The sequence below is a fragment of the Carassius auratus genome, linkage group LG30F (genome assembly GCF_003368295.1).
Source record: "Carassius auratus strain Wakin linkage group LG30F, ASM336829v1, whole genome shotgun sequence".
Taxonomy (NCBI): domain Eukaryota; kingdom Metazoa; phylum Chordata; class Actinopteri; order Cypriniformes; family Cyprinidae; genus Carassius; species Carassius auratus.
The window spans coordinates 2,619,009-2,632,229 of record NC_039294.1 but is presented as its reverse complement, the minus strand read 5'-3'; the positions used below and the strand labels follow the sequence as shown (position 1 = coordinate 2,632,229).

General features: G+C 36.3%; 1 protein-coding gene and 1 long non-coding RNA gene across 5 annotated transcripts; both read right to left on the bottom strand.

Annotated features, from left to right (window-relative positions):
- Positions 1-375: 375 nt before the first annotated feature.
- On the bottom strand, positions 376-2,241 carry LOC113068048 (uncharacterized). Its single transcript, XR_003279475.1, has 3 exons — positions 2,073-2,241; positions 1,880-1,985; positions 376-1,004 (listed from the first exon to the last, which is right to left on the bottom strand). It is a non-coding gene; the product is annotated as an uncharacterized LOC113068048 (long non-coding RNA).
- Positions 2,242-4,286: 2,045 nt separating this feature from the next.
- Positions 4,287-12,141, bottom strand: asgr1c.2 (asialoglycoprotein receptor 1c, tandem duplicate 2). 4 transcript variants are annotated; one of them, XM_026240592.1, is made up of 9 exons: positions 11,982-12,141; positions 11,452-11,538; positions 7,757-7,855; positions 7,438-7,542; positions 7,175-7,327; positions 6,931-7,023; positions 6,256-6,416; positions 5,978-6,087; positions 4,287-5,346 (listed from the first exon to the last, which is right to left on the bottom strand). In XM_026240592.1, the coding sequence occupies exons 1-9, from the start codon at positions 12,052-12,054 to the stop codon at positions 5,190-5,192; spliced, it is 1,038 nt and encodes a 345-aa protein (XP_026096377.1). In that variant the 5' UTR covers positions 12,055-12,141; the 3' UTR covers positions 4,287-5,189. The 4 variants fall into 4 exon arrangements, with proteins under 4 accessions (XP_026096377.1, XP_026096378.1, XP_026096380.1 ...); XM_026240593.1 differs by lacking the exons at positions 11,452-11,538; positions 11,982-12,141 and adding an exon at positions 9,910-10,637 and having other exon boundaries at positions 7,757-9,823; XM_026240595.1 differs by lacking the exons at positions 11,452-11,538; positions 11,982-12,141 and adding an exon at positions 10,246-10,637.
- Between the last annotated feature and the right edge of the window lie 1,080 nt (positions 12,142-13,221).

Below are 13,221 nucleotides of genomic sequence, written 5' to 3'. Positions count from 1 at the left end.
TTACAATAAAGCACTCTATACACTGATTCTTATTAGAGTAACTGTATTAATGTTTTTCAGTCAAGAGTGATTTGTCTCTTTGTGTTTAGTGTTTTATTAACATTAAAGGAATAATTAACACCAAAATTAAAATATGTTAGCATTTTATTTTTTATACCTTCATGTAGTCACTCAAATGTTACTTTAAACCTAAATTAGTTTATTAATGTAATTATTTCAAATTGTAAAAAATGTTTTACAGTATTTTTGATCAAACAAATGCAGCCTCATTGAGCAGAAGAAACTTCATTAAAAACATCAAAAATGACAAGTTTCCAAAATTAACAAGTACTGTACATGAAAAAAAAATTGCATCAAATGCTTGAACTGCCCCTTTAGAATAGTGATACCTCATCTCACTGCTTTGTTCTACAATAAAAGTCACGCAATGATCATTTTAAATTCTGACACTGTTACAGAGCTGACGAAACAGGAGGTGTGCAGATCCATTTGCAAAACTTTATTATTAAACATGGTCAACACAGGCAAGGGTCAGACAAATGGCAAACAAGTATACAGAGAGCAAGACAGAATAGTAATCAAGTAAATAGGCATGGTCTTCAATCAGCGAACAATATCCAGAGGGCTTGACAAAAGAGGTAATCCAATAACATGATAATCCAGGCGTGGTACATTCTGAGCCCAAACAACAAGACAACAGAGCAATCCAAGGCAGGCTATAAACTTCAGGGCAGGCAGGGATAACCGAAACAATCACTTGAAGAATCATAAACACAGACAATACTGGACAGTTGACGAAGGATCTGAGTGGGTGTTATATAGTGTGTGTGATAGCTTTAAGGTGAGTGTGTGATTGGTTAAAGCTGTGTGAAATCACTGCAATGGATGATGGGAAATGCAGTCCAGAGTGACATACAACACTCTGTGTAGTGTGAAAGTCAATATAACGGGAGAGCGCTCGGCCGTGTTCGGTCCAGTCATCTGTCTACCCAGGACTCCAGTGTCTGCAAAAATAAAATATAAAATCTGTTACATATTCATTTATAGTTAGTTTAGCAGTGTTTCCCATAGGATTCTGCAAGACTATGATGGAAGGATCTCTAAGGGGATCTGAGATCAAGAAAATTCAGATTTTAAAATGAAGTGCGTCAATCTGGTGATACATAGCTCCAAACAAATGTTCAGTGTGGAAATTGCTCAGAGTAAAAAGTCTTTGCATTGACTTTTACCTGGACTTAAACCTCTTTTTTAGTTATGATAAAGTGTGTCATTAGACATGTATGTATTGTTAAACAAATGTAATTTAAAAAAGAGAGTATTTCATAAGTTACAATATACCTTTCACGATAACTACTTTTTGTCGAGTGATATATTGCCCCAGAAATAATTCAAATAAACAATATTATTGTCATTTTTAAATGACCTGTTACTATATAACGACAACATTTCAGTAGTACCTATCAGCACTTGTCAGTGCAGTTACATTGTTGCACCAATAGGTGGCTGAAAGGGTACCCAGTCAAAAATATTGCTTTCATTTTCTGGCCACAAATGGTAACTCTCAAGCTTTTATTTTGGAACAAATCAGTGTTAGAGACCCTTATGTTGGGATAAGTTTTCACATTTTTTGGTTCATCATGATATTCTGATGAAACAGATTAGACTATGGCAGGCCACCAAAGTCTAAATAATGAATAGTATTAAATTAGATTATATTCATGTTTATTGTCGTTGCACATGTAAGGTACAACTAAGGCAACGAAATGTGCAATATATATTATATGTTAGTATGGATTGTGTCAGATCTGTTTGTATTTGCTGTATTTACTCAATAATCAGTTATCCAGAACTGAAATATCCAGGCATACAGTCAACTCACTCTCTATTCATAATGTGAGGTGTGTCATCCACCCAACTCTACTGCCCGGTGTTCTGATCTGTAAGACTAATCCAGTAGTCATGCGGTTTGGTGAAATTGGTAATTTCTTATGAAGGGAGATAAAAGTTTATAAGATTTTCTGAAAGACAGAAAGGTTTAAGGAAATTAAGTTGTTTGTGTGTCTGTTACATACCCACTCCTTCTCACAATCATCTTCAATCCATAATTAATCGTTTGCTTTGTTCCAGTTCATTGCATCCTGTGAGAACAGGTAACAACTGTTTCTGAACGGGATCCAATCAGGTTCAGTACAGCCTGATGTAAACAAATCTATGAAATACAAACTGCATAACAGTGTAACATGAAATACATACACTGTAAAAAAATCACTGTGATTTTAACAGTAAAAAACTGTGAAAATGTTACATTACAAACCTGTTAAATGATTAACTGTAATTTGCTGGGTATTTATTAATTAATTAATTTACAAGGAAAATCCATAAACTGACGTTCCCAGAATTCTCTGTGTTCCTTTTTTTATTTAATGTTTTTTTCTTTTAAATAACTATGTTTCTTATTTTTTTCTTGTATGTTTTGTTTATTAAGGTTGTATGTTACATATAATGTTGTTAAATTAATGTTTATTGCATATTTCAGTTTAATGGTGTTAGTGCTTATGTGAAAGACACTGTGCACTTTCTATGTATCTTATTATTTTAAAGCTGCTTGTGATGGGCTTTGTTTCATCAAGTTACTTTTTAAATCACCACCTGCTTTTGGTGGTTACCAGTGTATTACAAAGGTAAATAACAGATTTCAGTACTTCAATAAGTTGGTATATTAATATTATATCAGTTAAATTACAGTATTTTTTACAGTATAATTCTGGCAACCACAGCTACCTTTGTTTACCGTATATTTTACGGATTAATTTTTTACAGTGTACATACAGTATCACATGCATTTTACTGCATTTAATCAAAACACTGCAGTAAAAAAAAGTGCAAAAAGGACATGAATAATAATTCAACAATTTACTGAAACAGACAGAATTCCCCCTACTTTTCACTGTGAGGTGGTTTTGTAAATTATTTCTTGTTGCACTGGTGTACCTTCATTATTAACTTTCTTAGTAAAATAACAATGGTTATTCTGCTGCATAACATCACTGAAACAGAAACTGAATTATATTTGAGCAAAACATTGCACTTTGGGTTTATAATAGGAAAAAAACAACAACATTTCAGCATGATTACCTCTATTATAGGAAAAACGTAACTCTGTAGAATATTTAGATTTCTTAAATAAATGTTTAGTAACTTATTCCTTTCTTTTTACCATTTGAAGATTCACTGCTAGTGAAATATTTAAATAATTCAGCTCTATTAACAAAATACTGCAGTTGTGCTGATCTTTGACTTTTACATGCAAAAATAAAAACTGAACTGGGGAAGTGAAAATATTTTGTATGAAATTCTGACTTATACTTTTGGCTATAATTAAATATTGGGTATTTAAAATTAAGTATGCGATGAGCAAGTGCAAACTGATAAAACAGAGGCGTGACATCCATTCTTTTTGGCTTAATAAAAATGAATTTTGCTGCAGCGTTCTAGATTAAATGTAAAGGATCAGGATCATCAGGATGGAATGAGAGGTAGAATTGAGTGTCATAAGCATAGCAGTGATTGAAAAGCCATGTTTCTGAATTACAGAACCTAGTTATGCTATGTAGACAGAGAAGAGAAGTGGTCCAAGAACTGAGCCCTGAGGCACCCCAGTAGTTAGATGTTGTGACTTGGACACCTCACCTCTTCAATATACTTTGAAGGACCTATCTGAGAGGTTAGACTCAAACCACTGAAGTGAGTTTCCTGAGATGCCCTTTGCCAGTAGGGTTGATAGGAGGATCTGGTGGTTAACCGTGTCAAAAGCAGCAGACAGATCAAGCAGGATAAGTATTGAAGATTTGAATTCTGCTCTTCCCAGTTATAGGGCTTCAACAACTGAGAGCAAGGAAGTCTCAGTTGAATGTCCACTTCTGAAGCCAGATTGGTTACTGTCAAGGAGGTTGTTCTGTGTGAGAAATGCAGAGACTTGGTTGAACACAGCTCGTTCAAGTGTTTTAGCAATGAAAGGAAGAAGGGAAACTGGTCTGTAGTTCTCTAAAAGAGATGGGTTGAGGTTGGGTTATACATAAGTATAAAGTAGTGGGGTTATACGAGCCTGTCTAAATGATGAGGGAAAAACACCAGTGTGGAGGGATGTGTTTATGATCTGATTGAGTGCAGGTACAACTGCAGGAGAAATGGCTTGAAGGAGATGAGATGGAATAGGATCAAGCGAACAAGTATTAGGATGATTAGAAAGGATGAGTTTGGGGAGACTTCTGCCTCAGAGTGAAGAGAAGGATGTTAATGAGTGTATGTTTGCTGATAAAATGTGCTTGACAGATTGTGGGGTGGAAAATTGTGCACTGATGTTTTTATTAATTTTATTAATGAAGAACATGGCAAAGTAGTCAGCTGTTAGAGTTGATGAAAACGGGGGAGAAGGAGGACAACGGAGCTAGGGAATGTTTTAAAGAGCATGTGAGAGTTAGACCATTTGTTAATTTTGTTTATTGTTATTTCAGGCTTGTTTATGATAAAAGTCTACAATGCTTTCCCCCCTTAGCCATTATTGGTATTTGGTATTACACAATAAACAGTGTCAGGCTTTATATCAGCATAAACTCGTGTGGCTTCTTTCTGGGTCACTGGAAAGATGATTTAACACATTCAATATATAGATTTTATTAATATATGCGCAATAATTTTTATTGCTTTTCTTAAAAAGCACATTGTTGTATCAGTGAATAGCAATATCATTGGAACTCTTCTTAATGTGTATTAATACATGAGAAATTAAACCAATTCTAATGTAAATATTGAACTGCTTTTGACTACCTAAACTCACAGTTCCTCTTGTTTGCAGTACTGTATGCCAAAGCCTGATTAATTAAGTAAAATAATTTGAGATTCCTGATTTATTTTGTGATTGTTTGGGTTTGTTCTATAAAGTCATGCAGTATTAATTTCATTTGTCAACTCTTAAAAAGTCTAAAATTTGATTTTAAAGACTCTGGAGAAACCCTGTATTAGTCATAACTACACCAAACACATTAATTTGATTTGTAATTTAAACCAAAAGTTAACAATTTCTGCACAGTACTCCCCCACTGCACACAAAAAATTTAAAATACTCCAAATTAAATCTATCTAGACTTGTCCGTGGACAGTGCTTTTATTCATTCAGGGCTGACCACACTTTAAGGCACATTTTTTTTCATTTTACATATATACTTCATTTGGTAAGAGCAGTGGGCATCATTTAACAGCCCATATACTGTAATGTGCCCACAGTCCTCTCCTTCCTCTCCCAGTCCATGCTGGGTCCAGTCATCCGGCTGCCCAGGACTCCATTGTCTGTGAAATTGAAATTCAAAATTTGTGAAACTGTTAATTTATAGTTGAACAAAAGCAATATCCAAAACTGATTGACAAGAATTAGCCATTTTAACAAATATCCTCATTGTTTGCAGAGGACAGCTCCTCTCATCTGGCCATTTTCATTCATATCTAAAAGTAACATGTAATATAGCTAATACCTAGTAATCTGTGATTTATTAAATTATAGGCTGCCAATAAAGAGCGCAAGCTTGTCTCAAAATGATAAATGATCAAAAACGATGTCCGCACAATTTGTTTAATTGCGTCATGATAATTTAAACAATTCAAACATAGAACTAGTACATAAGTTTTACACTCAAGTTTTTCACATCATGCATACACAATATTCAATAAATGTAAAAAAAAAAAAAAAGTTCAGTTCATGTAAATTTCAGGGTTTGTGATGTCACCAACCTGGGAAGTAGCTCATAGTAGTTCCTACCAGCCATAACTGTAGGCATTAAACTGCCATCATTTTAAACAATCTCTCTCAATTTGCATTGAACTTTCAGCATTGTAACGTTGCAGATATTTTACATTTTTTAAGACCCATGCAAACCCTGTACCTCTGGAACCAAAAGTCTAGTTCTCTATAAATTTAACTTACTCTTTATTCATGGTGTAAGGAGTGTCATCCGCCCATCTCCACTGCCCTGTGTTCTGGTCCGTAAGACCAATCCAGTATGAATGTGGTTTAGCCATATTGGTAACAAATTGCTAAGAAGGGAGATAGAATAATAACTGAAAGACAGGTTGAATTGGTGTGTGTGTGTGTGTGTGTGTGTGTGTGTGTGTGTGTGTGTGTGTGTGTGTGTGAGTGTGTGTGTGTGAGAGAGAGAGAGAGAGAGAGAGAGTGTCTGTGTTAGTTTCTGTGTACCCACGTACCCACTCCTTCTCAGAGGCATCTTCTATTTTTAAGAGTAATGCACCCTGGTTTTGGCAGTAATCTTTTGCTTTGGTCCAGTTCATTACATTCTGTGAGAACAGGTAACAGCTGTTTCTGAACGGGATCCAATCGGATTCAATACAGCCTGATGTAAGCAAGTCTGTGTAAGTAAGAGAAAGAAAGAGAGGGCAAAATGGTGCATTCATTTGTACTCAAGTCACGGTAAAGGCAAAATCAAAAGAGACATAACGAATTAATCAATTATTTTAAATCAAAGAATTTCCATTTTGGTAAACCTCCCCTTTTCGCTGAGGTGGTTTTTGTAAATTCTTATTTAAGAATTCTTATCTAAGTTTTACAGTATTTTTTTTCTATACACCCTGAGTAAAAGATTACAGAACCAACTTTTTGTCTAAAAATTGTATTTATTGTCTAATAAATGTAATCCTAGCTAGATATTGTTCTCCCACACTGCTTCTCCTCATTTACTCTGACCACCTTCAAATACTGTAACTAAAGCTGTAATTCCTGTTGTACCTGGTGTACCATCATTATTAACATTATTAACATTCTTGGAAAAATAACAGTGGTTATTCTGCTGCATAACATCATTGAAACAGAAGCTGCATTATACTTGAGCACAATATTACACTTTGAATTAAGAGTTTACTCACTGGTAAATGATAGTTTATAAGAAAGTAACTGAATAGATGATCTCGTGTCCCCCATGAAATGACTCAGGCCCATCAGTGTCCTTGAAATGTCCACTTTAGTTGAAGACAAGTAAAAAAAATACAGTATATCAACAATTACCTCTAATAAAAGAAGAAGCTTATTCTATAGAAAATAATATTTATGATTTTTAAATGAAAAATGTATTTACATTTATATTTTAGGTAATACAATTTAAGGTCTTACTCAAAATAAATTGTGTATGTTGAAAAGACTGTAGAGAAAAAACAGATGAATTTGAGCTGTGCTCTGTCAGTTTATCCCTAAGAGCCGATACTGAAGAACTCAAACTGCCCATCAAACTCTTGACTTCAGTGTGTGACACATTCTGCTGGCGCTCTGCAGGACAAAACCCAGAGAAAGTTTCATCATTTGAGCCATGAAACAGATTCAAACCCTTAATTTGTTCAATTAAGGATTCAAAAATGAAAAGTACGTCCAGTGCTTACCCAACCTTTGCAGGATTTCTTCTTGTTTGGATGTGAGTGAACTCAGTGAGGAGGCAAGATCAGTCATCAAGGTCTCGATATTAGACAATTTCTTTTCTTGCAGTTCTTATGCATATAGAATAAGAGGGACCAATTAATAAATGATCTGTGTTTTTTATGCAAACAGGATATCTAGAACTATATTCAGTCTTAAAAGCCAAAGAGGAAAAAAATATTTAATCATCATGTTGGAAGACACCTGAAGAGTGTAATGTTGAACTTTATTATGAATTTATGATTATGATGATCTGTCAAAAAATATAAAAGACAACTTACTAACCCCTAGTCATTGGGTTACTTGCTCCAGATGTGTTAAAATATGAACTCAGGCTTGAAACTAAGGTCTGCATCTCTGCAACCTTATTTTCTAGGGCACCACCTACCAAAAACAGTTGACAGTTAATTAGAAGTCCGCTACCAAAACTGGTTATGAGATTTTCATGATATGATAATCGTCTCAGAAAATATCACAGTTTGACAATATATATTAAACAATAATTCTTAATCAGTAAAAATGACTCTTAAAAGGATAAGAACAAGTTAAGTGAACAAATCCTTTAATGCAACAAACTTGAAATATGAAAGTAATGAAGTCTTGCTTCTCAATAAATAAAAAACATAAATTAAAAAAACAATAAAAATTAAAGCTATAAGCCTTATGTTTATCCATATAACACTTTACCATTTTAATGAATGTTTTAAAATGTTATCAAATGAAAATTTAACAACTCCTTTTATTTTTGGCAAAGTGCTGCACAACATATGGGTGTTCTGTTAAAACATGGACAAACACGATGCTCCTTAAAAATAATGTTTAAATTAATTATTATAAAGAATATTATTGTTGCTATTATAACTTTAAAGTACATTGTACACTGCTAACATGTTTTTGTCATAACTTCAAGTTAAATCAAGCTATTATTTAGACGGGTTGTAGCAGACCTGTGAGTTTTTTGTATCCTAAGTATTCTCATACTGAAGATTTAAACTTTTTTCGGCATGGGATTTCAATTAGATATAATCTCTGTCTCTGCCATTTTCTCTGTCGTACATGCATGTAAACAGCCAAGTGAATGCAGAGTGAAGCAGCCGAGCGAATATAGGTTAAGATTTCTCTTCATAAAAAAAAAAAAAAAAAAAAACACAAATATGCAAATGATTACTGTATGATAACCGTGCACATTCAAACTGCAATAGACCGTCATACTGGTATATCGCTACAACCCTAGACAGCACAGAACAAAGCTAGGTCTCTGCCTCCTCTGAGGACAGCACTTGCAGGTTCACCACCTGATCCCTGAAGGGAGGATTTGGATCCTTGTGCATGTAGTTGGACCGAGATCTCAGAGTTACATGGGAGTCACCTGGCCCAAACTCTAGGCACAATTCATCAACCAAAAATGCCTGGAGGTTCCCTACCCTTGATAGAAGCCAAAGCAACCAGGAGTTACATTTTCATTGACAGAAACTTCAGCTCAACTGATTGCAAGGGTTTAAATGGGACCTGATGAAGAGCTCGAAGTACCAGACTCAGGTCCCAAGTGGTTTGGAGGGAGGTCCCTAAGGAACCTGACGACCAGGTCATGCTTTCCCTGCTGTTTTACCATCCACGGGGTCGTGGTGTGCAGATATCACAGTAACGTACACTTTAAGTGTGGAGGGAGACAGGCATCGCTCCCACCCCTGCTGCAGAACAGAAAGCACAGCCCTGATCAAGCATCTCCAGAGGTCCTCTCTGTGAGATGTACACCTCTAGATAAACAGGTTCTACTTCAAGGCATAAGATTGTCTTGTGTCTCGGTGCTCATGCTGAAGTGGTGGTGTCCACTACCTCTCGGGATAGGTCACCTAGATCCTCCATGGCATATCCAGGGACCAGAGCTGGAGTTTCCAGGTGTCTGGACACGGGTGTCATAGGGCGCCCCATCTCTTTCTTGTCCTCACTAACTTTGCACAGAGTCTGTGCAAAGAGGCTCACAGGGGGGAACGCATACTTGTGCAAGCCCTGGGGCCAGCAGGAATAAAACAGCTGGCAGTGAGAGGTTTTTGGAGAGCATCCTGGCCCTCTGTCTACTTCTGTGCAGCCGTGGCCTGCTGGGCAAATCTCTCGACTGCATCTGGGACATGGGGGAATTTAAAAACTGAGTTTTGTAGCAACCCTTAAGTCGTCCAGACACAACCAGAGATGGTGTTCCTGGACCACAAGCATGGATATCACATTACACAGTGAACGTGCAGTGACCTTCAATGCTCATAGCATTAGTTCAGTAGCTTTCTGCTGCACTTTCAGAACCTCAGGTTCACGATCACCCTGGTACAGATCTTTCAGTGCCTTGGCCTGATGAACCTGCAATAACAACATAGCGTGTTAGGCTGAGGTTGCCTCTCCACAGGCCACATAAGTACTGTCAGTCAGACTAGACGAATGCTTACAGGCCTTAAAAGGGAGACACATTCTGACCGCTCAACCAACGGGAACTCTGTGTGCCTCCTGGCTGCCCCTCCATCAAGAGTTGTGAGGGAGGAAAAGCTACCAGATTGGTTTCAGCAGTAAAAGGTGCCGTCCACCAGCTGGTAAGCTCATCATGCACTTCCGGGAAGAAAGGCACCTGGGTGGGGTGCTGAGAACCAGAGCGAGACACCCCGAGAAACTTATCATCCAGCCTCGAAGGTTCAGGACAAAGTGGATGTCTCCACCCGAGCCTGAACCTTCTCAGCCGCCCAGGGAAGCATAGCCATCCTTTCAGGGTCCAATTCAGGAATTTCTACCATCTCAGAAGGAGTTTGTGCAGCCGAATCTTCTTCCCCAGAGAGCTCAGATTCGCCCCCCGATGCAGCGATCGACATCCAATCATCAGGGGAGCGCTGAAGGATATAGCTGGTACTCTTCGAGAAGGTCTTGCACATTCCTTAAGCATCTCCACTGGCTGCGGTGTGCAAGTGGAGCGAGGGTTTCTGGGAGGTAAGTTCATCGGAGGGGAAGCCCTTATTGTAACCCTTCCACACTGAGCATGAAAAAGCAGAATGAATATCAGACATGATGAGGCGCTGGAATTTCTATGGATGTTTCCATATAGATTGGAACATTCGCGCACCAAAAATGCAAATATTTTTTTCCAACCAGTTCGACGAATCTTTTCAGTCTTGCAAAGTGAAAACACAGGCCGTCCAATAAGATTTGAGCTAGGATCACGTGACCAGAGAAGCTGCTGTTGCACAAAAGGCCGAGAATGGTGGCGCTGTTTCAAAAACCAGTGTAAACAAAGACCGAAGAAGAGTGACCCAGATAAGAGAAGAGAGCTGAGTTCTTGTAATCATTGGTATTTGAGAGCAGATTTATTCTCACATGTCTTTTATACAGAATAACATTTCTAATAATTCTCCCCTGAATCATGTGATCTGTAGAGCACCATCTGTTTTCTTATATGTGCGCAAGTGTTATGAGTCAGAGCGCATCTACTCTCTAGTCCTGAGTTTCCATATAAAAAATAGAGTGAAACATTTTTCTACACATGAAATATGAAAGCAAATAGACATATTATGACAATATATTTTTTGTATGTGTTTTGCATGCAGCTGATGGTATTTTTTATAGCAATAAAGGATGTTTATAACAAATATTAGCAGTGTAGAAATATTAAACATACAAAATGTTTATAGAATCAAAATCAATATTTTTTTTTTATTATTTGTATTGTAAAAAATAAATGTATACAAATTTTAATTATGTAATATTAATATAAGTGATTAGCTTTTTATTTATTTGTTAGAATATCTATTACAAAATTCTGAATAATCAGACTAAGTCTAATGGTTAATTTTTAAAACAATCATTGATTAGTTGATTAATTGCTTTAATAATCGTTAGATTAATCAATTATCAATATCTTTTGTTGCAGCCCTAGTCCATACCACAGTTAAATTAAAGCAGTCTGGCTGCAGTACACTAAAGATTGTGTTGTTTAATTCACTCACAGAAGACAAAAGCCATGACCATGAAAATAATCATGCAGACTGTTCCTAGAAGCACAAATATCCCAGTTTGTCTGGTACATGGACGACCTACAGGAAAAAAAGAAAAAAAAAAAAAACATATGCTTGATTAATGTATATAGTTTAATTCATCCCCACCCAAGTTTAATACTTGAGACTTATATAATTTAATAGTTTACAGCTATTTACAAGCACTGTAAACAAGCAACAGTACTAATGATACATGTTTCAGCACAAAACATTACTTTGATCAGCAATTGAAGCTGAGGAAGAAGGATTTTGCTGAACTGCATTCTCAATTCCAATTACATTCCAAATATAAAATATGATTTTGTTGTGATAATAATAATATAAAAAAAAGTTTTCAAGACATTTTAATTAATGTTATTGCAAGACTTAATGAAACATCTTCCATTTCACCTGTACTGTAAACGTCAAATTAGCTTAATGCTTTAAGCTTTAAGTTAGTTTAATTATTTCTCAGTTTCTGTAACAGTATGTAATTTCCAAACCTCTCCGAAATGATTTCTTTGGTTCACATTCCATCTCCATCCTAATGTATTCTTCTGAGCAATCCATTCCCATTTTCTGAGACCATAAAATGTAAGTAAAATCAGCTTGAATAATAACTTGATTCTTATAATGAAAAATCAAAACAACACCTCCCTTTTATTATAATCCTTTATCTAGTCATGTTCCTTAAATAAAAAAAGGCACATTCACTTCCACATTCTGAAGAACTGATATTTAGGGACTGAGATTATTCTAAGTATTCGGTTACTGTTTCCTATTACAAATAGGAAAATGTCTAAAAGAAAATTGTGTCTAATATAAAAAACAATTCATGAAAGTATCATGATGGCTGTGTGATGCTTACTTTACATCATGTATTAGCTAAAGAATATCACTAAATTATTACAAGGAACTCTGGAATACTTGATTCTGTTTGGTTAGTCACAACATTCCAATGTGTGTTAGTTACACCTTTGGCTTGCTTAGTTGGGGGCACTTAATTTCTGGCAATATTATCGTTGTGATTTCACAGACACAGAAATGAAATGAGCTTGACGATGGCATCACTGAATCAATGATGAACTGACCTTAACTGAAAAATGTAATGTTAACTATAAACTATATGTTAACTCATCCTTTCTAATCATCCTACTACTTGTCCGCTACTTGTCTACTACGGTCTGCATTATTATTTTCATGGTAATGGCTTTTGTCGTCTGTGAGTGAATTAAACAACACCATCTCATCTCCTTCAAGCCATTTCTCCTGACAGTTGTACCTGCACTCACTCACATCATTAACACATGCTCCACACTGGTGTTTTTCCCTCATCATTTAGACAGGCTCGTATAACTCCACTCTTTAAGAAACCCACCCTCAACCCATCTCTTTTGGAGAACTACAGACCAGTTTCCCTTCTTCCTTTCATCACAAAAACCAACCAAGTCTCTGCATTTCTCACACACAACACACAATCTCCTTGACAGTAACCAATCTGGCTTCAGAAGTGGACATTCAACTGAGACTTCCTTGCTCTCAGTTGTTGAAGCCCTATGACTGGCAAGAGCAGAATCCAAATCTTCAATACTTATCCTGCTTGAACTGTCCGCTGCTTTTGACACGGTTAACCACCAGATCCTCCTATTAACCCTACTAGCAAATGGGCATCTCAGGAAACTCACTTCAGTGGTTTGAGTCTTATCTATCAGAAAGGTCCTTCAAAGTATCTTGGAGAGGTGA

Bases quoted from the DNA above. Each gene is read 5' to 3' on its own strand.
- asgr1c.2 (XM_026240592.1), bottom strand. From the start codon at position 12,054: ATGGGAATGGATTGCTCAGAAGAATACATTAGGATGGAGATGGAATGT. The intron at 7,543-7,756 runs GTTAGTAAGTTG...TATATGCATAAG, and splicing joins AAGTAACCCAATGACTAGGG to AACTGCAAGAAAAGAAATTG. The intron at 7,024-7,174 runs GTAAGACCTTAA...CTTCAACTAAAG, and splicing joins ACATACACAATTTATTTTGA to TGGACATTTCAAGGACACTG.